This window comes from Microcebus murinus, chromosome 20, assembly GCF_040939455.1.
Source record: "Microcebus murinus isolate Inina chromosome 20, M.murinus_Inina_mat1.0, whole genome shotgun sequence".
Lineage (NCBI taxonomy): Eukaryota > Metazoa > Chordata > Mammalia > Primates > Cheirogaleidae > Microcebus > Microcebus murinus.
Genome location: NC_134123.1, coordinates 34,223,177 through 34,249,555, shown reverse-complemented (window position 1 = coordinate 34,249,555; position 26,379 = coordinate 34,223,177). Strand labels below are relative to the sequence as shown.

The 26,379-nt window shown below is 53.8% G+C and overlaps 2 protein-coding genes across 6 annotated transcripts in view; both read left to right on the top strand.

The window, feature by feature from the left end:
* The first annotated feature begins 2,534 nt into the window (after nt 1-2,534).
* Nucleotides 2,535-14,490, top strand: C20H16orf95 (chromosome 20 C16orf95 homolog). 5 transcript variants are annotated; one of them, XM_012735721.3, is made up of 8 exons: nt 2,549-3,167; nt 3,298-3,480; nt 8,723-8,774; nt 9,535-9,675; nt 11,283-11,429; nt 12,078-12,114; nt 13,477-13,690; nt 14,229-14,490. In XM_012735721.3, exons 2-8 carry the CDS (start codon nt 3,380-3,382, stop codon nt 14,287-14,289), a joined length of 753 nt encoding a protein of 250 aa, XP_012591175.1. In that variant the 5' UTR covers nt 2,549-3,167; nt 3,298-3,379; the 3' UTR covers nt 14,290-14,490. The 5 variants fall into 5 exon arrangements, with proteins under 5 accessions (XP_012591177.1, XP_012591175.1, XP_020138358.1 ...); XM_012735722.3 differs by having other exon boundaries at nt 2,554-3,167; nt 14,225-14,490; XM_012735723.3 differs by lacking the exon at nt 9,535-9,675 and having other exon boundaries at nt 2,535-3,167.
* An 11,357-nt stretch (nt 14,491-25,847) lies between these two features.
* Nucleotides 25,848-26,379, top strand: part of MTHFSD (methenyltetrahydrofolate synthetase domain containing) — a 427,514-nt gene continuing 426,982 nt past the window's right edge. Inside the window, exon 1 of the mRNA XM_020282870.2 lies at nt 25,848-26,209. The gene's annotated coding sequence lies outside the window, so the exon portion shown is untranslated. The remainder of the gene's footprint in view (nt 26,210-26,379) is intronic.

The following is a 26,379-nucleotide window of genomic DNA, read 5'->3' as shown; positions in this document are numbered from 1 at the left end:
CACGCACGGCCTGGAGGGAACGGGAATGTTTTCTCCTTAGCCAGTCCTTGGTTCCAGTTTGGTAGGGTCAGTCCCAGATTCTGTCTGCGCCGGCCAGACTCCAGCAGCTTCCCTTCCAGCGCATGCACCCGGCTCACAGGGAACTTCCCGTTAGTTCATTCACTGCAGTTGAGGATTCGGAAGAGCTGACGTCACTGTCAGAGGCCTGCAGGCAACTGAAATTCTGATAAAACAGGTTCCAAGGACAGCCTGAGTAGCCCAGTTCAGGGAATGGCTCAGCCCAGGTGGTGCTGGGTGGGGGGGAGCCGCAGGTAGACCCGGGGCCTTCGGGCTTCCCAGACCTCTGCCCTGCTGGCCGCTGTGGCCTTGCCGCCTTGCTTGTGCTGGCTGTCATCTGCGGTTGGATGGCCCGAGGTGCAGCTCTGCACTCCTGAACCTGCTCTTCTGTGTCACTTGTTGGAAAGCATGTGATTCAGGATTTCAGACACGTCACTGGGGACTTTACTAGCTGTTTGTATGAGGGTGTTCCAATCAGTGATGTCGGGCTGTGGGACGTGGGCTGGTGGTATCAGGGCACGTCGGCTGCCTAGGCCCTGACCCCCTCGCCTGGTGCTGAGTGAGTAGGCTGGGGACCTCGTGGGGGTGCAGTTGCAGACTCCTTTCTTCCTTGTCCTGGCTGAGGCCACCCTTCCTGGCCTTGCCCCAGGTGCCTCCTGGCTCGCTGCTGCTGCTCCAGTGAGTGCTCCTGGCCCTGGGGTCCCACCGGTCTGGCCATGGCTCTGTGGCCTCCAGGGACCCTCCATGGCAGAGGAGGGGTGGGTGCTCAGCGGCGACCTTCCTCCAGCCACACGCTCTGCCTCGAGGCTCTGGGAAAAGCAGCTGGGCTCTTTAAGGGCCTTCTGTTCACGACCTTCGTGTTCTGACTTCTAATAATGCTCAAGGGACATGCTCGTGGAACCCTCATCTGGCTCACTCCCCACATGGTCATAAGTGCCGCATTAGCATGGACTGCCTTTGGTTTGGGGGGACAGATCAGGAATGTAATTGACTCTGTATTCTCAGAATTACTTAGAGTAGAAGGAAGCAACAGGAGAGGGTCGTGCCTGGGTCACCCGGTGCCAGATGGGAGCCCACCTCCTCCATGTGGGGGGCTGCGTGGCTTTGCTGCCCTGGAAGGCATCGCGTCTTGCGGAATTGGTGGGCCACAGTCAGGTCTTTCTCCCTGGGCACCTGGTGGTCCCTTTCATCTCTGCTCCTGCGGGGACATCTTTGTTGTGTGACCTCTAGTGGGGGCTTAGGGTCACTGCACACAGCTTGACCCCAGCAGCCACAAGGAAAAGAACAAAGAAAAAGCCATTTGGATAAAGTTTTCAAACCTTTCCTCCCATTTTTGACTGGAAAGCTCACGCATGACAGAAGGCAGTGATCTGTGACCCTCCTGAGAGGTTCGAGTCGGACGTTTTATGAATAAAATCCCTATGTGCATCCATGTAGAGATTTTTGTGTGAACACAAGTTTTCATCCCTTTAGAGTAAAGAACCGGGAGTGGGACTGCTGGATCGCATGGTGGGTACATGCTTAATCATACGAGAAACTGCCTGCCACGAAGAGGCTCAGCTGCCACCCACCTACAGCGGCGATGTATCTGCTCAAAGCTGCTGCCGTATCCCTTGACAAAAAATTGGGGACGAAAAGGGGAGGTTATGCAGGAAGACACGGAAGCCAGGCAGCGAAGGGGAGGAGTGTAGGGCGGATGGGGGACTTGGGCTGGGGGACTGAGGACACGCCCCTGCATGCAGCAGCGCTGGGGTGTGTCCTGCAGAGAAAGCTCCCACAGGGAGCTTTTCCTGCAATTCTCAAGGGCCCAGTAAATACTTCTTGCCTCCCAAGTGTCCTAAGGAGCATCTGGGCACTAAGAAAAGAGCCCATCAGTGAGTTTCACTTGCCCAAGACACGAAAGTCTCAGCTTCCTCATCTGTAAAGAGGTTGACAATAACAGTACCTATCGCATAGGTTACGGTGGGGAGGGAATGAGTCAAAATATAGGAAGCACGCAGACTAGTCCCTGGCACCTGAGAAACTTTTGCTATAGTAGCTATCACCAGCATCATCATCCCCATCACCACAATCCCTATCACCACCACCATCATGACCATCATCAGCACCATCACCATCGCCACCACCACCTCCACCATCACCACCATCATCATCACCATCACCATCAGCACCAGCATTGCCACATCACCTGCAAACTCTTAAGTCTGCTCTGGGGATATGTGTTATGTGGACCTTAAACAGGGAGCTCAGTCAAGGTCTCCTTGAGAAGGGGACGATGAGTGGAGACCCAGAGGCAGTGAGGCCGCCCTTAGACACTTGGGCTAGAACGCAGAGGAACCTGGACAGGGTGCGTCTGTGCAGGTTGAGCGTGCAGGCACACGTGCATGGGTATGCACACGCATTTGTGTGGGTGTGCGCCTGTGCCTACATTAACTAGGCACAGACCTCACGGTGCCCTGTGGCCCACCGTGAGGACCCTGGTTCACTCTCAGCCCCTGGAGGCTTCTGGGCATGCTCAGATATCTGCAGCTGGCATGCTGAGTATGGCTTGCAGGGGAGGAAGGTGGAGGTGGGAGACCTGGGAGCCCTGGGAGGTGACAACCCCTGGGTGAACTGGGAACCGTTGGGTGGGGCGAACATGAGCAGAGCTGGGTGTCAGATCTGATTCCACCCCTGCTGGACGCTCCTACTCAGGCTGTATTTGCAAGCGACTCTGCCCTGGAGCCCACCTCATGGAGCCACTGGCTCAGAGCTGCTGTCCCCACCTGGGCACCAGGCAGCAGAGAGAAGGGTATTTGCCCTGAGCCCTGTGGCAGACAACGGCCAGCCCTTCTGAAGGTAATCGCTCAGGAAGCTGCTACTGAACACAGCTGTGGCCCCAGGGCCCACGGAGGAATTAGACCTAATTTCTGTCTCTTCCTCGGGCTCCTGTCTCCTCACTTCCCTGCAGGACCAGAAGGGGGCAGAGGCTGGACAGCCCCTGTCACCGTGGAGCTGCTCTCTCCTCTGTTCCCAGCGTTCCACAGTTCTATCAGAGGGCGAGCTTCCACGGGGCGCCATGGCGTGGGGGACACAGCGGGCAGGACCACCCTCTTCTAGAGAATGTTCTGGTGATTTCAGAGAGAGCCCTAGGGGGTCTTCGGTGCCACGTGTATGGGGTGGGCGGTGAGATGGTGACAGGCGTTTGGAAGGCAGCAAACTCTTAGAGCCTGGTTGTCACGGCCGCGCCCTTTCACTCAGCTCTGGTGAGGGGAGGAGGACGATGACGCTGTGTCCCTCGGCGGACTGCAGGAGGACGGAGTGAGCGAAGACCCAGACCCTGATGTTCCACGGCCCCTCGGAAGACAGAACTGCAAATTGTCACAGTGGCAGAGGCGGGCAGAATAGGAGGCGACGATGGAGCCAGAGGTTCCTCCAGGAAAGGTAAGGTCTCAAGCCAGCAGAGCTGCTCAGAATGACGCCCAGCGTGGGGACTGGTCACACACCACAGGGAGCCACAGTCTGGTTTAAAAAATAGGAGTCCTGTATCAAAAGGCGCACTCAACACAGAACACAAGCCAGCACAGCGACAGCTGGGACCCCAGTCTGGGAAGGGGCTGCTCAGCTTCAGAGAGACCCAAAAAGTGCCCCCAATGACAGAGTGAGATTTTCAAAATTATAGTTTATTTTTATATATTATTTTTAAAACCACATTTTTACTTTATCCCCAGTGTTTGGATTTGTAGGATGCCTTTTCTATGCCTGTCGTGGGTCATATTAGGCAAGTTATCCTAGAACGACAAGCCAACCTCAAAACAAAATGACGAATTTTTGGTTCTTTTCTGGTTTAAGTAGTGCTGTGTACGCCTGTAGTGATGTTTTCAAAGCATAGACAGAGAAATGTGCACACGCGTGGAAACAGCATTCTCCCCTGTCAGGCCTCCTAGGGGAAGCTGCGCAGTCTGGCGGACATGTCCCCAGCCCCTTCCCTGCATGCTGTCCAAAGCCAGCACTGAGGACAGTGTCCGTCCTGGAGGACGCGTCTCTTCCCTGCTCCCTGTCCACCCCAGGGTCTTGCTGGCAGTGAAGGCTGCGGGAGCTCTCCTTTCTGCTCCTTTCCCTGCGTCTGCCCAGGGCTTTTTTCCCCTAAGGATTTTGTTACCATTTGCTCAGCCTCATGCTGCTGCATCCGTGGCAGTGACCGGCAGAGTCCACCTCTGCCCACAAGGTCTCCAAGGGTCATTGCTCTCATCTCTGGGTGAACCAGCTCTGGCTGTTGCTGGTCTGTGGCACAAATGCAGGGGGCAGGAGGCTTCATGACCATCAGAAAGAGCCCCTTCATGCAGCGGGTATGCGGTCTGAGGGACGGTGGGAAGGGGCTGTCTTTTCTGCAAGTAGTTAATTGGGTGGGAAGACACAGGCAGGGCAGTGGGGAGGTGGGATAGGGAAGGCAGGGCCTGCACCTGGGTCTCATAGCAAATGCAGTCCCATGGGGTAGCTGGAAGCTGGTGTAGATGTGCCCAAAGTCGTTCTGGCTGCAGAGCGAAGAAGCTGGAATATTGATCCACCTTCCCCATCGTTGTTGAGGGCTGGCCCCAGACATGGGTCAGGCTACTGTCTCGCTGGAAGGAGCCATTGAACAGAGTGACAGGTGCTGGCAGCTGGCAGCATGTGGCCATGGGTGCCGGGGGGGGGTGTGATTTGGTAAGCTGAGGGCAGAGTAAACATAAGCCCCACTCATGCTGTCAGCCAGGGACCCTTGGTTGGTGAATAAACTGTCACCACTGTGCCCAGCAGCCCTGCTTCTGCCTGGTCACAGGCTGCCTGGGAGGCATGTTCTGGGAGGCACCTGCAACTGTCTCTCTCCAGGATCAAGCAGCTTCTGTAGGTTTGGCTTTGGTCCCCCTGACTCTGGGACTCACAGAGCTGCACCTCCTTCCTACCTGGGGCTTTGGGAAGAAAAGCCTGGAAGAAAAACACTTGGCAACCTGGAGCTTCTCTGGCCCCACCTCCCTCTCCTGATCAGCAGTAAGCTGATCTCCTGCCTGGCGCAGGAAGGGAAAGGGGACATACAGAGAGGAGAAAGTGCCACTCAGCCACGCTCACAGAATAAGCCGGTGTGTAATGAACACTCAGTCTGTGCCTGGCTCTTTGAAACACTTGTCACGCTCTGTCTTCTCATACTTCCTTGGGACTGGTTCTGTGATTATTTGCAAACAAAACTGAGAAAAGCTAAGCAACCTGTCTGTATCTGTCTCTGGTAACTTTTTACTCTGAACACTCAGGGGCTGCTCGGGCAGAGTTTCCTTTGAATCACCACCCTGTGTTGTCACGGATTTGCTTTCCTGAACATCACACAGGTGTGATGATTATGTACATTTGGGGTCTGGATGCTTTGTCTCTAGGCTTCACCCACGCTGTGGGTTGCAGTTGTGTGTTTTTTTCCATTGTTGTAGCATTCCTCTGTGTGAATATGTCATACTTTCTAAAATATTTTCTCCTATGGATGGACATTTAGGTCATTTCCAGTTTGTGGCTGTGGATCTTTTTGTTCATATCTTCTGGTGGACATAAGCTCTCATTTCTCTTAAGTGAGGCAAAGAACTAGTTGGTCATAGAGTATTCACGTGTTTTAAGTTTTATAAATGCTGCCAGTTTGCTATGGTGTATCAATTTCATGAGCAATGAATGAGGGTTCCAGCTGCCACATCGTTGACAAACTTGGCACTGCCAGTCCTTTTCATTTGAGCCATTCTTGGGTAGTGGTGATGAGCTATTCTTGACACAAAACAAGACAGTGTCCCAGAGGTGATGGTCAGCGCTTCCAGGGCCATGAGCCTATCTTCTGTAACTTGTTGGGCTAGAGTGACGTTTCAGTGGGCTCAGGAAGAAAATGGAGGCAGCAGAGAAGCCAAGAGTGCTCCAAAGTGGGCAGAAATGAGTTAGTCATAAGTAAAAATGCTAAGCTAATGGTGAGATTCTTGGATAATTTTGTCATCAGCTAGAAAAAGGCGAGTGACAACATTATTTACACACACACACACACACACACACACACACACACACACGGTTACATTCGAAATATTTAAGAGCCAATTGGGCACTACCCAATTAGCAGGGGTGCTGGCCAGGAGAGCATGCATGTATGAACTGGCTGGAGGCTCAGCCCTGTTCATAGGTCACGACTTTAACGGTTAAAAAACGCAGCCGAGCAATCTGAGCAGAGCCCGGGAGCATCCTGTTGCTCCGTGGCTGGACCACAGCACGTCTGAGGTATCTATCGCCCGTCAGGACTAGAGTTTTTTTCTGATGGAATTTGGGCAAATACAAATACTAAGAGTACTAGAGTCTCCATGAAAATACTGAAAAGTGGGACCAATTAGAGTTCGAGATGACTTGAGGGACTTAACGAGAGAGGAAGAGGGCACACTCGTGCTCGGGGGCGGAGTGCGGTGGCCTAGGGGGCCCAGGGCCCTCCGGATGGCGGCTGTTTGAACGCGCGGCCCTGACGCCCAGGCTGCTCAAGAGGCACATTCCTCTGAGGGTCACAGCTCGAGCCCACGCCAGGGCGGCCGGGTCGGGACGCCGCGGCTACCTGAGATTTCAGAGGAGCCCAGGGGCCCTTCAGTGCAGCTTGTCCTCGCACCGCGGGGAGGGTCGCCCTCGCAGGCTCGGCGCCCGGCCCCACCTCGTTCTCTCGTCGCAGGGGACGGAGCCCCAGTCTGGGGCGCCCGGTGGTTCCCCGGAGCGTCCGCTGGACACGGTGGGCGGCACCCTAGGGCCAGGCGGGTAGAGGGGGCGCGGCCGCGCTCCCACCCTCTGACCCTAGTTACCCCGGCGAATGACCAATCAGCAACCAGCTAAGTTCACGTCGCTAGAAGGCTGCGTCTGATTGGCTGGATGTGGGCCAATCGGCGGGGCGGGTCACGGGCGCGCGCGAGTGAAGCTGTTGGGTGGCATCCACGAGGGCTCGCGACCCGGACCGGCTCCGGGTCCGGGTCGGGGCGGAGGGAGAGGGGGCGGACGGGCTGGCTCGGGCAGCGAGGCTGCAGACAATGGTGTGAAGGTCCCATGTGAGCCACTGTCCGTTTTTGTTGGCGTTGTGGTCGCCGTCGTCATCGCGATGCTGTTTGAGCGGCCCAGGGCACTTCTGCCTGTGGTGGGGTTCGGTCCGGTCCGGTAGTCATGCACGCACAGTCAGAGCGCATTATGCAGGCAAGTGCACCCCTGAACCCTGCCCGCCTGTGCCCGGACCACACCTGTGAGCATCCCGCCTGGCTCGCCTTACCTCCACGCAGGCGGGACTCGCGGTCAGAACCGTCCAGAACCTGTCTTCATCGGCCTAAGCACAAAGAGGCAACTGATTGTTTTCATAGAACTGAAACTTTGAGGAATAAGCCTACAGGCATGGGCGTATCCAGGTGCACAAGGACAGTGGTCCTGGACGGCTCCTCCTCGTCTCTGGGCTTCTTTTACTTTGTGCTGGATTCCCTCGTGGAGACAGGATGATCACCAAGACTTCCTGAGGTTTACATGTTATCAAATTATCAACCCCAACCGAAAAAAGGAGAGTTTCTTTCCCCAATATGTCCAGCACAGAGTCCCAGAATCAAGTCTCGTTGGGCCAACTTGTGTTATGCCACCATACTGAGCCAATCTCAGAGACCAGCTTGGCCTCACTTTCCAGGCCGGGGAATGGTGAGTTCAGCCACCTGAGCCACATGGACTGAGATGGGTTATGGCCCCCCAAGAAAACAGCAATGCTGTTACAGGATGCTCCCGGGCTCTGCTCGGATTGCTTGGCTGCGTTTTTTAACCGTTAAAAGTCGTGACCTATGAACAGGGCTGAGCCTCCAGAGGCACATTCCTCTGAGGCACTGGAAGGGGGCTGGTATGCCATGCAGGGCAACACCCCTCAGCCTCTGTTTTCAAGCATCAGCTGGGAGAGTAGATGCTTGACTCTATTACTCTAATACAATAGCAATAAAAATGATTATGATAATGAAATGCAAAAACACTTATATCACTCTTGTAGTTTCCAGGTTACAAAGCACTTTGACACGCCACCGTCAGGGAAACAGGGCTTTGCTTTGTGTTTGATTTGTACCCACTGGAGACTCTCCACGTGGCCAACATTCAAGCAATGTGTTGGGGTGAAGGATGGGGAAGAGTAACCCAGAGCTGTGTACCCCCAAATGCTGCCACCCCAGAGACAAAGCACCTGGGTTTTTATACTGGAAGGAGTTTCATGAATGTACAGTTTTGACAGTATTTTCCTTCAGTATTTCAGTAAGCTGGGGGTGTCTGACAAAACGTCATAGGTGGTGTGATTGGCAGCTCAAGGTCTTGGAAAGTTCTCACCAGGTTGGAACACTCCCATCTTTCCTGGTGGTCTAAGCACAAGTTTAGCTGGAATATACTTGCAGCAAGTTGGCTTGGGAATGCAGGATTCCACAGAGCTGGCATCCAGGAACTCCCAGACGTTAGCAAGCACACACCTGCTTCTGATGTCTCCCCAGGACCCTTCTTGGGCTCAGAAGGATGACCTTCCCGCACCCCAGGGGTTTATTGATAAGAGTCTGTTCCAAGAAGGTTGGCCCAGGCCCCTGCCCTAGCTCCCTGCCCCCCCAGTTTATGCAAACCCTGGAGTTTTCTAAGTCTTCCTCTTTTTTTTTTTTTTTCCCAGGCAGAGCACATTTCAAACCTTCAGGAAAGAAGTGTGCCTCACAGATCATTCGGTAAGGAAAGCAAACTCTCGGTCACTGTGCCACAACCTTAACACACCCTGTGGGGCAAGGAGAATGGAAAATGTGGGTCCAAAAGCTGCCTCTCATGAGAGGATGCACAGCACAAGAAAGTCTGTGATCTCAGGGCCGTCACTGAGTCCTCAAACCCCTATGTAGGGGCACCCGCTGCCACCCACTTTCCCCTCCACCCTCTTGGTTCCATGATACCTCATTGGGTTTAGGAGCCCTGGGAGAACCAGCAGGCCACCTAACGTACCTGGTTTGGGGATCAGTATCTCCATCTGCCCCTAGAAGTGATGACAGCCCCTCTCCTTCCTGCCTGTGAGTCTTGCGAGGGTCCTGTGGGATCGATGTGAAAGCCCTTGCAGACATGAAGCACTCAGACCTCAGACTCAGCCCTTCCAGACCATGAATGGCACAGGTGGCCCTAAAGGCAACACTCATCTCCCCGCAAGCCTCTAGAGCTGGTTGTACTCCACCATTTCCAGACGGGGCCCGTGAGACTTGTTTGCAGTAACATGGCAGTCACTGGCTGGGCATCCCAGAATGCTCTGGTCTGCAGATCCAGGTCTGGAGGGCCTCAGGGTGAGCCACCGTCACCTGCCTCTTTCTGAGCTGCCGTAGGGGCTGGGGCACCTGTCCCTGCCCCCAACATTCTTGCTCTGAGCATCGCCCTGCTATGCCAGGGTTCCTCGGCTGCACCATGAGTGCAGTGTCACGCTCAGTTCTGTCCTTTCTGGATCCTGCTCAGATGTACCCTGGCCCCTGCGCTGTTCTCCGGGAGCCCACCTGCTGTGAGTGCCAGACCAGATTCGGGGGCCGCCTGCCGGTGCCCAGGGCTGAGGCGGCGCTACCTTACTGGGTGCCTCTGTCCCTGAGACCCCCAAAGCAGGTAGGTGACTGGAACCAGGGGGTCTTCACCTAGGTGCAGGGTACACATCAGGGGATCAGAATTATAAGTCTCACGTGAATGCTATTTAAAAATTTCTGGACACAGCTTGTGATTCTTTTAAAACATTTTTAAAAAACTAGATTTCTGGAGGTATGATTGGCATGTGACAAATTACACTTATGTAAAGTGCTTGGATTGCTGAGTCCTGATGCATGTATTCCCCTGTGAAACCACCACTGTGGTGAGGTAACGGGCATACACACAGCGCTCGGAGGCTTCCTGGGGCCCCCGAGTGATCCCCCCGCAACCTTCCACACCCTGACATCCCCGGGCCAACCCCAGTCTGCTTTCTGTCACCATGGATTAGTTCCCATTTCTTAGAGTTTTATATAAATGGAACCAGTAATACCTACTGTTTTTGTCCAGCTTCTTGCACTTGGGGCCATTATCTTGAGGTTCATCTACCCGGTGGCATTGATAGTTTATGTCTCATTTTATGAATGGGTCATAGTGTGTTCATCCAGAAGGACATTTGCATTGTTTCTACTTTTAATCGGTTGCAGATCAAGCTGCTATGAACATTTGAGTACTGCTTGGTGTGTGGGTACCTCTCCCACACGCGGTGTCAGAAGCATCGTGTTTTCCTGTGTTTCTAAGGGTGGGTGTCAGCGAAGTGGGATTTGCTAGAGTGGCCTTGGCTCAGGGAAGCATGTGGTTTGGGGAGAGAAGGTTGAAAGGGTGGGGGGTGAGGCACCTTTGATTCCTGGGTGGCCACGTGTCACCCGGGTGAGGAGCCCCAGCGGTGCTCACTGAAGGTGAACGTTAGTGCTACCTGTGGGATTTGAGGTGGATCCAACTCCGGGGAGCTGGTTCACTGATGCATAAGGAAATGCAGACTAATAGGAAAAGAAGCAAAAACATTCTATCCCTAAATGTAGTTAAATGAAATTAAAATGGAAAGTGCGGGTCTGACCTTGCCGCGAGGCCCAGCTCGGGTTTCAGTGAGGAGTCTGAGCTCTGGCCTCAGAGCCACCCCCAGTGCAGACAGCTCTGCTCTCCCCTCCTGCAGGCGGCCGCTGCCCTCTTGTTGGCCATCCATCACCTATTGTCCCTTTCTGATGGACGTGCAGGCTGTCCGGTCACTACAGACTATGATGGCGCAGTGAATATTCCTGTGCACACGATGCTGCAAATGCAAAAGTGTCCCCGGAAGATGCATCCCTGGGGGTGGGACTGCGCGGTCACAGGCTGTGTCTAGGAACCTGGCGACTTGTCAGATGCCAGCAGAGCCCTCTTCCGGCTGAGAGTGCTGGGGCCTGGGACACTAACTATTTTGCCCAAGGGCCACTGCTGTAGAGCGCTGGGCTCAGGACAGGGCCAGATCTCTCGACACCACCCCGCGTGTTCTGCCTGGGTGCCACGTGGATGTCCTACAGCACAGGGGCAGACGGTGGGTGATGAGGGCAGGCAGGCCACGGGGGTCCTGTGTCCCCCACCTCTGGGTGTGTCTGGACGCGGAGGGACACGGGAGGAGATCTCCGGGCCCAGCGGGTGTTGGGTGTGGCTCCAGCCCCTTCTCAACCTGCTCTTCCCTTCCTCTCTGTTAGATCCCAAAGAGGCTCCGGTCTTATATCCCCCAAACCACCAAGATGTGCCCCTGCCCGTGCCACCGCTTCGGGGGCCACCTCCCAGTGCCCAGGGACCAGGCAGCCATGCCCTACTGGGTGCCCCGGGTCCTGAGGTCACAGAAGCAGGTGAGGAGGGCTGGGCCCACAGGGTGAAGGGGAGCATGGGGTGCCCAGAGGTCCCCAAGAGAGGCCTCTGCCACTGCCCAGAGAGGGTGCTCTAATCACTATGGCAGGCTGCAGAGCATGGAAAGTGGTGGGCCCAAGGGAGGGCCGTGCAGGTCTCCCAGCTGTCTGCGGAGGGCTTCCTGGTCTCCTCTTCTCCCTCTTCCTCTTCTCCCCCACCCCTCCCTGCTCCCTGACCTGGCCCAGCCCTCCTCCATCTCTGTCCTGTGTCTGTCCTGCATCCTGGGGTTGTAGACCCAGCCCTGGCACAGGGAGGTTGGGAAGGACCATCATGATTTCCTGTCCTCTCTCTGGTCCATCTGGCCGCCCCCACAGCACCCGTCCCAGGAAAGCGCTGCTGCCCAGCGGGCCCTTCTCTCCCCTGCGTCCCCAGGCCCTGGGAGGGAGGCAGAGGCTTCCTTCATTCCCTCGCCCACACCTCCAGCTGCTGGCTTTCGTCACTGAGTAGCACAGGGACCACGTAACAAGGGACCACGGCTGGCGTTCTGAGTGGGCCACCACTCCTGCCCAGAGGGTGCGAGTCCAAGTCACCAGGCCCTCCCCTCTCGTGGGTTGCTGGGCTGACACACATGCCCTGTTCTTGTCTCGTAGGTGGCGAGGAGGCAGCAGAGTGCTAAAGGTATCCAAGGTAACTCCGTGAGGCTCATCTCATTTCCTCCCGGACCGTCACGGTGGGTGGGGGGACTCCTCCCGTCCCCAGACCCCTGAGGGACAAAGAGGACCACAGTGGTGACATGCCTGTGGGTCCCCCGCCCTGCTTTCACCAGGCACCAGTGGTCACTCACCATCTTTCCTTAGTGACTCCAGAGCAGCCACAGCTCCCCAGGCCACCCCGCCTGTCTGTCAGCGGTGGCTCTTCCAATGGAACCCCGTTCTAAGTCAGCTCGATGACATCTGCAGTGGATTTTATTTAAGCTCTAATCTTCTGTAATTCATGACATAGTCGGGCTGTGTGTATGCACATGTATTCATGGCATAGCCCGTATTCCTGTATATCCTACCATACGCTCACGCATTGGTGTGTTCATGACACATCGTATGTTCAAAACACAACATTTATGCACCTGTTCACAACATGCTATATTCATAATTCGTATACTGGGGACCTAGTGTCTATACAGTCCTACATTCGTTATGGGTGTAGTATGTGCTCACACGCGTGCCGCATATTCTTGTATCTGTGTGTTTGTGACCTGGTGTCTGTTCCTACGTTTGTGACACGGACATCTGCACTCCCACGCTCTCCTGACACCCTATCTGGGGCATCGACATCTCCACCCACCGTGACTTTCTCTGTCTCTGAAACGAGGGGGTCGGCCTTGACTGTGCCTGTGAATGCGTGAATCTGTGAATGGAGGTGGGTTCTGGGGTTCCTGGGTTCCCAGGGAGGGAGCGTGGTCTGAGTGGAACTCCTAGAGCACGGGGGAAGGGGGGCGGTGCTTGGGGAATGAATAATCACCCACCAACACGCCCACCTCTTCATGGTGTACACATAAGTGCCTTTTTCTTAATTGATAAAAGTCCCACCATTGGCTGGGGTGCAATTTGTCACGGCCTTCGTGGGGGTCAATTTGGAGGCAGCTGTCATATTGTAAAACGTGCATAACCTTCCACCGAATCCCTTGTGGAGACTCCCACACTCAGCAGGAATTTACGTCGTGGAAAATTTCAAATACTCGTCGAGGTGGAGATTGGTTTAAAGAACGCCCTGTGCCCATCGCCAGTGTCTGACCTGGTTTCACCTGGTCTTCACCCACCCCCTTCCCCTCTCCAGAAAGAAAAGGTGATTTTGGAGCAAGTCCCAGCTTCCTCCTGCCTGCACACTGCATGGCCACCAGGGGATGGTGACTGTTGTTGGGAAGCACAGCCCGGGGCCGCTACCACCCAGGAAGTCAAGGCCGGCAGGACCTTCTTCATCCACTGGGCGGGGTCAGTGTCCCCACCCCTGAGGCTGCTCCCCTGACCTCACACCTGCCCTTTCTCCACCCAGAGGCCCCCCTGGACTCGAGTTCCCGGCACAACCGCTGGCGCATCTGCTGTGACGATGGCCGCCTCCTGCTCAGGTGGCAGCAGCTCCAGGCACTTCACGGGGACAGGCCACCTGTTCCGGGGCCGGGAGCCAGCGGCCCCACCTACCTGCTGCCCCTGGGCCTCTGCCTCCTCGCACTGCTCCAGGCCGTCCTGAGGGTCATCATGGCCATTCGGTGCGCAGGCGAGCTGGGGGGGCGGTAGGCCCTGGGCACAGTGCCACCCTTGTAGGGGGTGAGGGGTGATGGGCGGCGGGGGTTCCACGGAGGCTGGGGAAGCCCCCCACTTTGTAGTTCTGTAGCAGGTGTGTGTTTACTTCTGAGCTGAGCTTGTAGGACAGGGGCAGGCACCTGCCAGCCGTTTGGGAGAATGTGTGTTGTCTGCCTGGGGTGTGTGGGTGCCTTGTGAGACCCCCCCCCCCCGGGCCACGTGCCAGGCTATCTCGGGAGGAGCTGCAGCTGGCCATCCGCTGGCCTGGCTGGAGAGGGGTGAGCTCAGAATTCCCACCAGGGAGCCCTCCGGATCAGGGGTGGACCCGCCTTGGCCTTCATCTGTTCACAGCAGGAGTGTCATCCCCTTCCAGAATGAGCAGGCCCTGAGCACTGTGCGGACCCACCCTGTGGAGGCCGCCGGCCAAGGGCACTCCAAGGGCAGTGGGGGCTCAGCCTGGGGGCCACTTCCTAGTAACTGCCTCTCTCTTTGTTTCCCAGCCAGATTTTTTGGGTTTGAAGTTGGAATCTTCAGCTACTGTCGAGAGCATCAACAAAAATGTTAGCCACAATCAAGATCATCAACGACAGACCTCCAATCGGGAGGAGTCTGTGATGTCCATATTTTCTCATATAATATAATTCACACCCAAATCCAACCCAGATTATTTACCATCAGGGGATTCTTAGCCGTAGCGGAGTTGGTATGGATTGGGTGAGATTCTGTTGTGAGTGCGGTCAATAAACGTTATTTGTGAAACTCACAAGTGATCCCCTCTGATTCCCCTTCATTCAGGATGGGCTTGTTCCCCATCTCTGTGCCCCTGGATGAGGGTTCCGAGGTGGTCTTTGCACCTGTTTAAGGTGGGTTTCACTTTACGTTGGATAACAGTTGCATGTGAATTGAATTTTTAAATCTGATTAATATGATTAATTTTACATATTGTAAAATTCACTTTTTTAAAAGTATAAAATTCAGTTGTTTTTTAAAATATATTTCCAGTGTTGTGCAACCATCACCACCAATTCCAGAACATTTTCATCACTGTAAAAAGAAACTCCATCTCCATTAAGCCATCTCTCCTCCTTCCCCTCCTCCCCTGGTCCCTGGAAACCACAAAGCTCTTTGGTGTCTCTGCGGATTTGCCTGTTCTGGGCATTTCATGTAAGTGGCATTGCACAATATGTGGTCTTTTGAGACTGGACTCTCTCACTTAGCGTGTTTTTCAGGTCCATCCATGTTGAGGCGTGTATCAGGACTGCCTTTCTGTTTATGGTTGGATAATATCCCATTGCATGGATGTGCCACGTTTTGTTTATCAGTTGTCGGTTGATAGACAAGTGGGTTGTTTCCACCTTTTGGCCGTTGCAAATTATGCTGTATTGAACACTCATGTGCAAGTGTTTGTGTGGACAAATGTCTGCATTTCTTTTGGGTGTGTACCTGGGAGGAGAATAGCTGGGTCGTACAGTAGCTCTGTGTTTAGTGTTTTGTGGAACTGCCAGGCTGTTGCCCACAGCAGGTACACCATTCTGTGTTACCGCCCGCAGTGCGTGAGGGTTTTAGTTTCTCCACATCCTTGCCAACACTTATTAATATCTGTCATTTGATTGCAGCCATCCCAACAGGTGTGAGGTGGCATCTCGTTGCGTTTTTTTTTTTTTTATTTCGGCATATTATGGGGGTACAGATTTTAAGGTTTCAATAAATGCCCATTTCCCCCCCTCTCGTTGCGGTTTTGATTTTCATTTTCCCAACAACTAGTGATGGTGAGCATCTGTCCACGTGCTTGTTGGACGTTCGCATATCTGCTTTGGAGAAATGTCTGTTCAAATACATTGTATTTTAATTGGGTTGTCTATCTGGGTTGTCTATCTAATTGGGTTGTTTGTCGTTGAGTTGTATGTGTTTTTGTATATATTCTGGGTACTAGACTCTTATGAGATATATCATTTGCAAATAATTTCTCCTCTTCTGCCTTTTTTACTTTTTTAGTGATGCCCTTTGAAGTTCGAAAGTTTTAAATGTTTGTGAATTAAGCTATCTGTTTTTTTCCTGGATTGCTCTTGCTTTAGGTAATACGGTCCTGTCTAAGATATCGTTGCCTGATCCAGAGTCACAGAGGTTTGTTTGCACCTAGGTTTTCTTCTAAGAGTTTTGTAATTTTGGCTCATACATTTAGGTTTTTTATTTTATTCAATTTTGGTGTGTCTATGGTGTGAGGGAGGGGTCCAGCTTCACTCTTTTGCATGTAGATGTCCAGTTGTCCCCAAATCCCTCTGAAATGATGACATTATAGAAATGGAGAACAGATGCCATTTGCCCCGAGGGCTCTTTCCTTGCCGGGGGGGCCTGAGCCCCATGGAGAGCAGCAAGTTGGGTCCTTTCACTTTCCCACAGATGGGACGAGGAGGGGATTAGTCCCCGGACGCAGCGAGCTGCAGTGTCACAGGGATGCGTCCTCCTTTGTCACAACATCGAGTCCAGCATCTGTCTTGGGCGCCCGCAGCTGCACGTCTGGGACACCACAGCGATGCAGCGGCGCAACAGCGTGACATCACTCAGAATCTGTTCCTTGTCAGCTGGCCATGCGATAGTAGTGAACCCTGCTGCGCCTGCGTCTGCCTAGAGCTCAGCCACAGCTTTCTTTTCACATGGGTCCTTCCATGGGTGGCCCAGGTGGCCTCCGAGCACGGCAGCCGGGTTCCCAGAGTGAGTGTCCCCAGAGAGAGGAGGCAGAAGCTGTCGGGCTGGGCCCAGAGCTGGCCCGGCATCACTCCTGCCAAATCCAGTGGACGTAGACCACCCCATTGACCGCAGGAATGTCAAAGAATCGGGGTGCACATTTCAAACCCCTACGGTGTTCCTAAAGGTGAGGATGGGGTCATCTTGTCCTCGCTGTGAGGGCTGAGAAGGGGTGGCAGAATGGCTCCCCCAAAGCAGAATCAGACGCCAGAGGCAGGAGCGAAAGTAACCAACGGTCGGCGACAAGGAAGAAGAGGTGTGGGAGGGCAGAGGGCCTGCAGGCGGCCCCCCCCCCCAGCGAAGCACAGCACCTTCTAGGATTGCTCGGAGATGGCCCCAGGGCTCCCAGAGCCTGCAGCGTGGGCTCTGCCCCAGCTGCCCCATTCCGTGGGATCCCATCCACGTGGGGCTCGGTGCACCAGGCAGCCAAGGCTCACCCAGCTCCTGCGGGGTGCTGGCCAGGCTCTGCCTCGGAGACGACGGGCTCTGTCTCCTGAGCGCGTTCCTCCCCTAGCCTCTTCCGAACCAGCCCCCGCTGTGCTCCGGGCCCCATGGGCCTGATGTGACGGTGGGAGACAGGACTGTTGCAGACGTGGACGGCTCGGCTCAGTGTCTGGCCCAGAACCTGTTCCACGGTTTGCTGTGCGTCCCTCTCTGCACCTCAGTGTCCTCGTCCTCAAAATGGGGCAATAAAGTCCCTCCCTTAGAAGGCTGACGTGATGATTAAATGAATTAATAATCATAAAGCACCTCCGACAGCCCCTGGCAGGAAAGCGTCACGCAAGTGTTTGTTAAATGGAAACAGATGACTGAGTCACTGTTGTCAACGATCTGTTCTGTGTGTTCACGAATCATCCTGGGCTCTGAGTGCTGCAGTCCCTGTCACACTTAGCCCCGGGAAGGTGACGTGGGGACCCCAGACAGGGCACCATTGGTGTAGCCTGCAAACCTGACCCTGTTGGTCTGTTTTACTCATTTTATGAGGTGCCTACTACGTGCTGGGGGACGTCCCAGTCCCTCGTGTGCCACTGACAACCAGGGTGAGGCGTCTTAATTGGCTTTAAATGTGGCTGCCCCCGTCCTGCGCCACTTAACAGCCTGGGGTAACGAGCTCTCCCCGTCTCAGTGTTTGCTTAATGCTCTGTTTGCGGTCACGAAACAGTGGTGACATTAATTTCAGGGGAACTTTTAATGAGGTATGTGTTTGGTGAAGGTCCCAGCTCCTGACCCTTAGGTGGCAGATCTGTTTGGGGCTATGAGAGATGTTTTGCGTCACTTTCAGGAAAGAAAAAAGAGGTGCTGTTTTTCCTCAGGAAAAGAGGAGGCACTTTACAGCTGAACTTTATTCTGCTGTGGAACATTTGTCAAAGACTGCAGAAGGAAAACATGTGGAAATTTCCAGCAGTTCTCCTTTAAGGATTTGGACTTCTTAAACACAGAACTATAATCCCATTCCTCCATTTGCTAATCTGTTCACCAGTCCACTCATCCACCCATCCATCCATTCACCTACCCACAGTCCCTTCCACCCATGCATCCATCCATTCATTCACCCACTCACCCATCCATCCACCCACCCATTCATCTATCCATCCATCCATACTCCCATCCACCCACCCACTCATCCATCTACCATCCGCCCACCCATCTACCATCCAGCCACACATATACCCATCCACCCATGTGCCATTCATCCATTCACTCGATCACCCGTTCACCATCCATTCATCTACCCACCCACCCATCCACTCATTCTTCTTTCCATCCACATACCTACACATTCACCCACCCACCCACTGATGTACCACCTACCCATCCACCCACCAATCCATCTATCATCCTCCCATCCATCCATTTATCCACACACTCATTCACCTACCCACCCACACACTTACTCAGTGGCCTGTATGTGGCACACACTATGGGAGGTGTAAGGGAGAGATGAAGGGTTTCTCCCCTTAAGGAGCTCGCAGTTTAGCAGAGCTCATAAGACACAAACCCAAATGGTTGCCACACTAGGCACGAGGGCATGATGATCGGACAGGACACCTGCAAGGTGCTTAAGGGCATGGACTTCAAAGCCATTCTGCCTTGTTCAAATCCCAGCTCTGCTGTTCCCCCTGATGAGGCTTTAGGTACATTATTTAACCCCTCTGAGCCTTGATTCTTCTGTAAAATGGAGCAATTAGTAACAGCAGCCTCATGGGGTTGTTAGGAAGGTTCAGTGAGTGAGTCCCTACAATAGTGGACGGTCCATGCTAAGTCCCATGTGTGTGTTTGTTTAACAAAATCACTAAACCTGATGCAGACAAGAGATGTTATTCTGCAGAAGATGTATACATTGACAGTGTCTGAACACCCACTTGTTTAAAGCCTACATTTCCTGGTGTGAGATCGATGGCTAAGGTCCATGCAGTGGGAAGCGGGCTGGTGGAAGGTTTGAGGAGTTCTTGCACAGGGACCAGGATGCGCCAGTGACTCTGCTGTGTTTATTGCTGCAGGTCACTGCTGAGGTTGGCAGGTTCCAGAAGCTTCCTCACTGGCCTCCCTGCTCACACCTCAACCTCCACCGCAGATTACTGTTATATCTGTGACACTCAGAGTGAGAGCCAAAGTCCCCACCACGGGTCGCTAGCCCCCGAAGTCCCCTAGCCCTGCCAGTTGTGCCTCACTCCCAGGCACACGCCCACCTCTGCGATCTCAGCCTGGAAGCCTCAGTCCACAGATAGCTGCGCCCCCCCCCCCCCCCCCCCCGGCTAGCACAAGAACACTTTCACTAGCCTACAGTCGGACACAGTCATGAACACAAAGCCTGTTTTATACTGAAGTGCCGAATATCTCATGTCACTTATTGACTACTGCGCACACACAGCGTCATGCGGGTCCCCACCATTGACACGCACAGCTGAGAGCACGTTGGCCCAGAGCATGTTGGAAGCCTTGAGCCAGACTTAATCTCCAGGTGAAAAGCTGCAGCAGGGCCAGCAGCTCCTCTCTCCTCTGGTGGGCTCAGACCTGCAGGTGGGAGGCGCTGGACGTGGACACTGATGGCCAAGCAGGCGAGGTGTGTTCAGGAAGGTGTCAAGCATCTCGGTTTGTCCTCGAGACCACCCTCGTGGCCACCCAGCATTGCCACAGTGTGTATCACTAGCCTGGGAACAGATCAGAAACCAAAACTCCAAGTGCAGTTTCTACTGAATAATACGCTTTTGCACCCTTATAAAGTCAAAAGCTGGTAAGCGGGGCCGTCTGCGCGTTTTTCTTTTCTTTCTTTTTTTTTTTTTTGCTACAATAGAATACCTGAGATAAGTCTGTGCATTTCTTGAGCATGAGCACCTTGTGTCCTGCGCATCTCCCTGCACCAGGGTGTGGGCTCAGAGGGCGCAGGGCCCCAGCTGATTTCACCCTGGCAGCCACGTGCCAGTCTCTTGAAAAGGAGCAGGTCTCTGGCCGAGAGGACTCTTAACACCTTCCAGCAATTTCCTCAGACTTATAGGAGGTCTCAGGCAATATTTGTGGCCATAGTAATTATAGCAACATCCCATGTGTATCAGGCTCCTGCTGCCCTAGGAGCTAAGCGCGAAGTGTCTTATTTCACCCACGTTATAACCCCCGAGGGGGGATGGTGTCGCCCTTTCACAGAGGAGGTCATGGAAGTTACTTGTTCAAGGCCCCAAAGCCGTCAGGTGTCAGAGCCGATACCTAAACCCAGCCGCACCCAGGGGACAGGCTCCACCCTCGAAGGACCGCTGGGGTCTGCCAGGGTGCTGTGGAGCCCGGGTGCCAGGGCTGGGCCGCCCCTCCCAGCACCACCTGGCTTTGTCTCCCTGAGCGTCCGCCCAGGGTCGGCAGCTCAGGCCACTCTGTGTGCTGAGTCACCTGTATACCTTTCCCCCTTTGCTGGGGACAATGCTATGGGGAAGACAAAAAAAAAAAAAAAATCAGCTACCAAAAGCTTTGCAGACATCTTCAAAATCTATTAAAACCCTCCTTTCCAATATAAATCTCTGTACACATTATAAAGAGCTAAGATAAACACATTTTTGGTGAGCTGTTAAATTTGATAAATTCTACAAGTTGGTCCTCTAGAAAAATGATCTCTTGGGGGAGATGAGTTGACTAGGCGAGTTGACTCTTCTTCTCCGTGGCGGGCAGGTGGGACTCTGTTGGGGACTTTCTGAGGATGTGTGTAGACTGCACCCAGGAAGTTGTCTGCTAGAGACAGAAGAGGCGGGGGTGACCCAAGGGTGGCGAAGGGCTGTCCCACCCACAAGGTGACACGTCTGTGGCACTTCTGTAGCTGATGGGCTTTGGTGGGCTTCTGCGAGCTTCCCATGAGATGGTGACCCAGAAGCCGGGCAGAACGCAGGGGTACGCGGCGCTGCAAGGCAGGGCGCCAGGCTGCATCTGTGCACAGCTGGTTGGTGCGGAAATTGCTGGAGCACAACGGTGGGGTGCAGGGACAGCATTGGGCACGGGATGCCCAACGCACTAGACTTGAGGGTCCATCAGCCGCTCCTCGACGTGCCCTGGGCTCCCCCACCTGCCTCCTTTGCTCAGGCAGCTCACCTTTCTATCTAAGGCGATCTCATTTCTCCTGCACAAAACAGAAAATGAATTCCATTGACTTGCGTCCCATTTAAACATCTTTCCAAGGACTGTGCTGGCTGCCCCTAGCCTAGGATTGGGGCGGAAAGCCATTAAGATTCACAGTGATGTTTACGTGTCAAGGGCAGATTGGAGAATATTTATTGGCTGTCTCACCGTGGACTTTGTGTGTGGTTTCACATTCATCTTCAAACCAGCCAGACTTCTTAGGGTCTTCCCGAGGTCAGACACAGAAGTGCAAATGCTCATCACAGGATAAATGTGCATGGCAGATGTTGAGCAGCTTAAAACAGTCCTTCTCTCAACATAAGTTGTTTGTGGTTCTCTTTGTCCTTTTCTGCAGGTGAGTTTATTTTTCCTGACTGCTATTGCTAGCTAAGCTCTGTCTGCCTCACTGACGTGCTCCCGGGAGGTGGACGGAGTCTCGGGCGGTGAAATTGATTATAGATCGTTTCCCAGACCAGGACTCAAAGACGCAGAGCTGGCCGGCAGTTCACCACCGTCCCCGTGAGCCCTGCTAGGAAAGCTTTGTGGAGTCTCTGCTTTGTCTTACAAACGAATGAATGTGTGATATGGAACGAGCCACTCATTCAACAAGTACTTGCCAAGCACTTACTGCATGTCAGGTGCTGGGCTTGATGCTGTACATGCGCGATCTCATGTAGTTACTTTGTAATCCTGTGAGACAGACGTTCTCCTCATTGACAGATGTGGTTGGTTTGGTCAAAGAGATATGGGTAAACATTTCTTCCACCCTGACTTTTGTGCCATTTTTCTCATACATTTCTACGTGTGTTATAAAGCCCACAATACGTTATCATATTTGTATTAAACAACAGCTAATGATATTTTATTGGCTGGCCTAGGGTTTACAATGTGTGTGCATCTTTCACAGTCTACCTGCAAATAATATATCACTTCATGTACAAATGATAAGAACTTTATCGTTTCCCATCTTTTATGCTATTGCCGTCATACACGAACTTTTACCTTATGCTATAAATCCACAATCCTTCGCTTCTATTTTTGCTTTAGACACTAAATATTTTTGAATGGTTAAAAAGTTCTTTCATACTTGTCTTCATTTTAACGATTTCCAGAGTTCTTCATTTCTCTGTATAGATCCAAGTTTCTGTCTGGTTTCATATCCTCCTACTGGAAAAATTTCTCTTTAATGTCTTGTAGCACAATTCTACTGATAATGATCTCAGATTTATTTTTTTCTGAAATTAAAACATTTGCTTTCATTTATGCAAGATATTTCTTCCTGGGGGAGGAATTCTGTGCTGACGGTTATTTTTCTCTCTGCACTTTAACAAGGATACTTCATCATCCTCTGGCTTATATAGTTTCTGACAAGAAATCTGCTGTCATTCTTTTTTCCTTAATTTCACTGGCTGCCTTTAAGATTTTATCTTTTTATTTTTCAGGAGTTTGAATACGATGTGTCTTTTAAAAAAATCTTGCTCAGGCATTCTCTGATCTTTTTGGATTTGTGACTTGATGTCTTTCATTAGTTTTGTAAAATTCTAAGCCGTTCTCCCTGCACATAACCTCAGTGGTCACCAGTTTACATTCCCACCACCAGCACGGGAGGGTTCCAGTTTCTCCACATCCTCATCCCAAACCTGCGATTGCCTGACTTTTTGATTATAGCCATCCTAGCAGGTGTGAAGTAGCACCTCCTTGTGTATTGGTTTGCATTTCCCTGAAGACTAACGATAATGAATTTCATGTGCTTATTGGCCACTGGCATATCTTCTTTGGAGAAATGTCTATTCATATCCTTCCCTCATTTTTCAGTTGGGTAATTTGTCTTTTAATTATTGAGTTTAAGAATTCTTTATACATTTTAGGTACAAATACCTTGTCAGATATGTGACTTGCAAATACTTCATCCCATCCTGTGAGCTGTCTGTTCACTGTTTGATAGTGTCCTTTGAAGCTTTTTAGGTTTGATCAAGTCCAGTTTATGTTTCTTTTGTTGTTGTTGTTGATTTTGGTGCTGCATCTGAGAATCCATTGGAATTTCCAAGGTCATGAAGATTTATCCATATATATATATGTATATATATATATGAATTTTTTTTAGGGACAGGGTCTTACTTTGTCACCCAGGCTAGAGTGCAGTGGCATCACCATAGCTCACTGAAGCCTCAAACTCCTGGGCTCAAGTGAGCCTTCTGCCTCAGCCTCCTGAGTAGCTGGGACTATAGGCACATGCTACCACGCCTGGCTTTTAAATTTTCTGTAGAGATGAGGTCTCACTGTATTGTCCAGGCTGTTCGTGAACTCCTGGTCTCAAGTTATTGTCCCGCCTTGGCCTCCCAAAGTGTTGGGATTACAAGTGTGAGCCACTGCACCCAGCCTCTCTCTAACTACTGTGTGGAGAACAGATTGTAGGGGTGAGAAGGATGTGGGGAGACTAGTTTCCCACTCTCATGTGATAATCTGCCTCTGAGGAAAGGTCTGCTCCAACGCCAGCTGCAAAGGTAGAGAACATGACCAGAAAACACTGATTGGCAGCCACAGTAGTGATCATCGAGTTAGGCAGGGGTCATTCGTGGACGCTAAAACTAGCAGGTGAAAATTTCAGGAGTAACAGGACACTGACGTCGTCTCAAAGAGCGTCCTCACCAGATACTATCACAACTCTGAAGTGTAAAGAATTAACCCGAAGGTGAAGAAGGCCAGCAGACAGTCAATGTCAACATCATCAATTAATGACAAATAGACTCTAGGGGCCTCCGGACGTGATGCTCCAAGGAGGACACAAATGGCTCCCTGGAGCTCCCGCCCAGAACACACCTCCGAGTCCAATCAGAGGTGTGAGGAAATATCAGACAAGCCCGAATTGGAGGACATTCTACCAAACAACTGGCCCGAGAGAGGCAGGAAAGGCTGGGGAATGTTCCAGATGGAGGAGACTGAAGAGACCTGACAACTGACTGCCACGCCCGGTTGGGCTTTGCTTTGGTACGGAGGACTCTGTTGGGACCGCTGGTGAGCGAGGAGGAAGGTCCGCAGACTAGACAGTCACATTGTGCCAAAGCGAATCAGTGCCCGACGTGGAGCACTGTGCTGTGGCTAGGAGAGTGCCTTGTTCTAAGGAAATGCACACTGATGGGGTAGCAGGGGCAGCATGTCCTGGCCCCTTCCAGCCTCCCGTCAACCTGCTCTTGTCCCAGTTTCACAGATGAGAAAACTGAGGCTCAGGGTGGACAAGAGCCACGTGGAAAGCAGGTCTGTTTGGCCCTGCCCCCAGGCAGCCGGCCTCCCCCGCAGCGCCCTCCTGTCTGCGTGTGTATCAGCGTCTTCCCCCGAGCATCGGCTCTGTCCCGTCCCCTGCTGTGTGTCCCCTGAGCCTGGCTGACCACCTGCCCTGTGCGTGACAGGGGCTCCATGAACATCTGCTGATGTAAATTGGCTCGCTTAGTACCTGGGGCCTTGGGGTTGAAACTTGGCTCAAATTCTGGCTCTGCTACGGAGAAGCTGTGTGACTTTGGATAAGTTAATGAACCTCTCTGGGACACAGTTTCCACAGCCGTAAAATGCAGATTCTGACTCCTGCCTCATGGGGTTGTGGTGAAGATCTCAGGACACAGCGATGCAGACAGAGTGCTGGATCTCGGCACCTGGCATGGCACAGAGTGGCGATTCATGTTCACCGAATGAGTGCCAGTGCCCCGTGGCCTCTCTCTCTGGGGGACCCCAGATCATCCTTCAGCAGTATGGGGTGGGGGGTGGGGATTTACCTGGAAACTGTGGCTGAATTTAACACACGACATGCCAGCACTCCCTGTGAACTTCCCGACATCTCTCCCGCTCCACGGGGGGCTCTGGGCGGCGGGGCCTGCGGGTCCCCGGCCCACGCGGCTGCTGCTGCACGAGGCGGGCACGGCGCCGGCTCGTGGAGGGCCCTTCCGTTTCGCTCCGCGACACGTTTACTGGGCCTCTCCTCTGTGCCAGGCCCTGTCCTCCTGGTTCTGCCTCCCCTGTGTCTCCTCCATCCACCGTCCGCCCCGCGCCTCCAGTCTCTTCCTGGGGGGCCCCAAGCCTTGCTGGCAGACGGGGCTCCTTCTTGGAGCCCACCTGGGGCTCCGCTCCCGGCTACTGACGCTCCCCCAGCCCCGGGAGGCCCCGTGTCCCCGGTTCACGGCCAGGTGGGTACCTGAGCTGAGCGAGCCCGGGGGGCAGCCCGGCCCCCTCTCCCGTGAGCACCTGCGTCCGCCGCCTACTTCCGGTCCCCGGGGAACTGCGCGGCTCCACAGCCCAGGGCGCCCGGGCTGCTCTCCGCCAAGCGCCGCCGCGCGGACGCCGGCTGTCACCTGCCTGCCGGCCAGCAGGTGGCGCTGTCCCACGGGTTATGAGGCTGTGCGGGGAGCCCTGCTCACCCCGAAAACGCTGCTCGGGGATGAGGGGGAAATCCTGGAGACCTGACAGGATCTTGGAGCCGTTACCTGGAAGGAAGAAGGAGAAAACGAGCTGAGCTGAGACGTCTCCTCAGCCCCCTCATCCGAGCTCTGAGGACCGTTTTAGTAATTAGAAGAGAATTTCTTTTATTTTTATTTCTCCCCCCCCCCTTCTTACTGAGCGGGAAACAACAGCTAAATAGAAGAGAATTTCTGTCAGCTTTGCCTTGGAGATTGCGCGGGAAAGGCTGGCGGGGCCGGTAACACCTGTGCTGACTGACGAAGATGGCGGCTCTCGCGCCCCTTGCCCTGGGCCCCGGGGGAAGTCACGGGGCCGTCCCCGAACCTCGGCCTCCAGGTCACTGGGCCGCCATGAACCTCGGCCTCCAAGTCCCCGGGCCGCCGTGAACCTCGGCCTCCAAGTCCCGCGGCCGCCCCGAGCCTCGGCCTCCAAGTCCCGCGGCCGCCCGAGCCTCGGCCTCCAAGTCCCCGGGCCGCCATGAACCTCGGCCTCCAAGTCCCGCGGCCGCCCGAGCCTCGGCCTCCTCGTCCGAGAAGCGGGACAGAAGTGCAGGCGCGGCGGGGTTGCGCAGCCTGTGCCTGGAAAGGGGCAGCCCGGTGCCTGTCGCTCGCGTTGGCGTCAGAGACGGTGGCCGCCCTGGAGCCTGCCCGTCACGGAGAGGCGCTCTGCCCGGGAGAGCAGGCCCTGCTGTCGTCCGGGTAAGTGGGCCCCGCTCGCTCACGGAGCGCCTGGGGCGCGCAGGAGCCGGGCACGCGCGAACGCCCCGGCCTCTCTGGGCACCTCGGGCACTGGACGGGGTAGCTTTTGAGGTGGGCGCGGAAGGACGTCTGGGATTTCTTCAGGGGAGGCCGTGTGGGAAGGGCGCGTC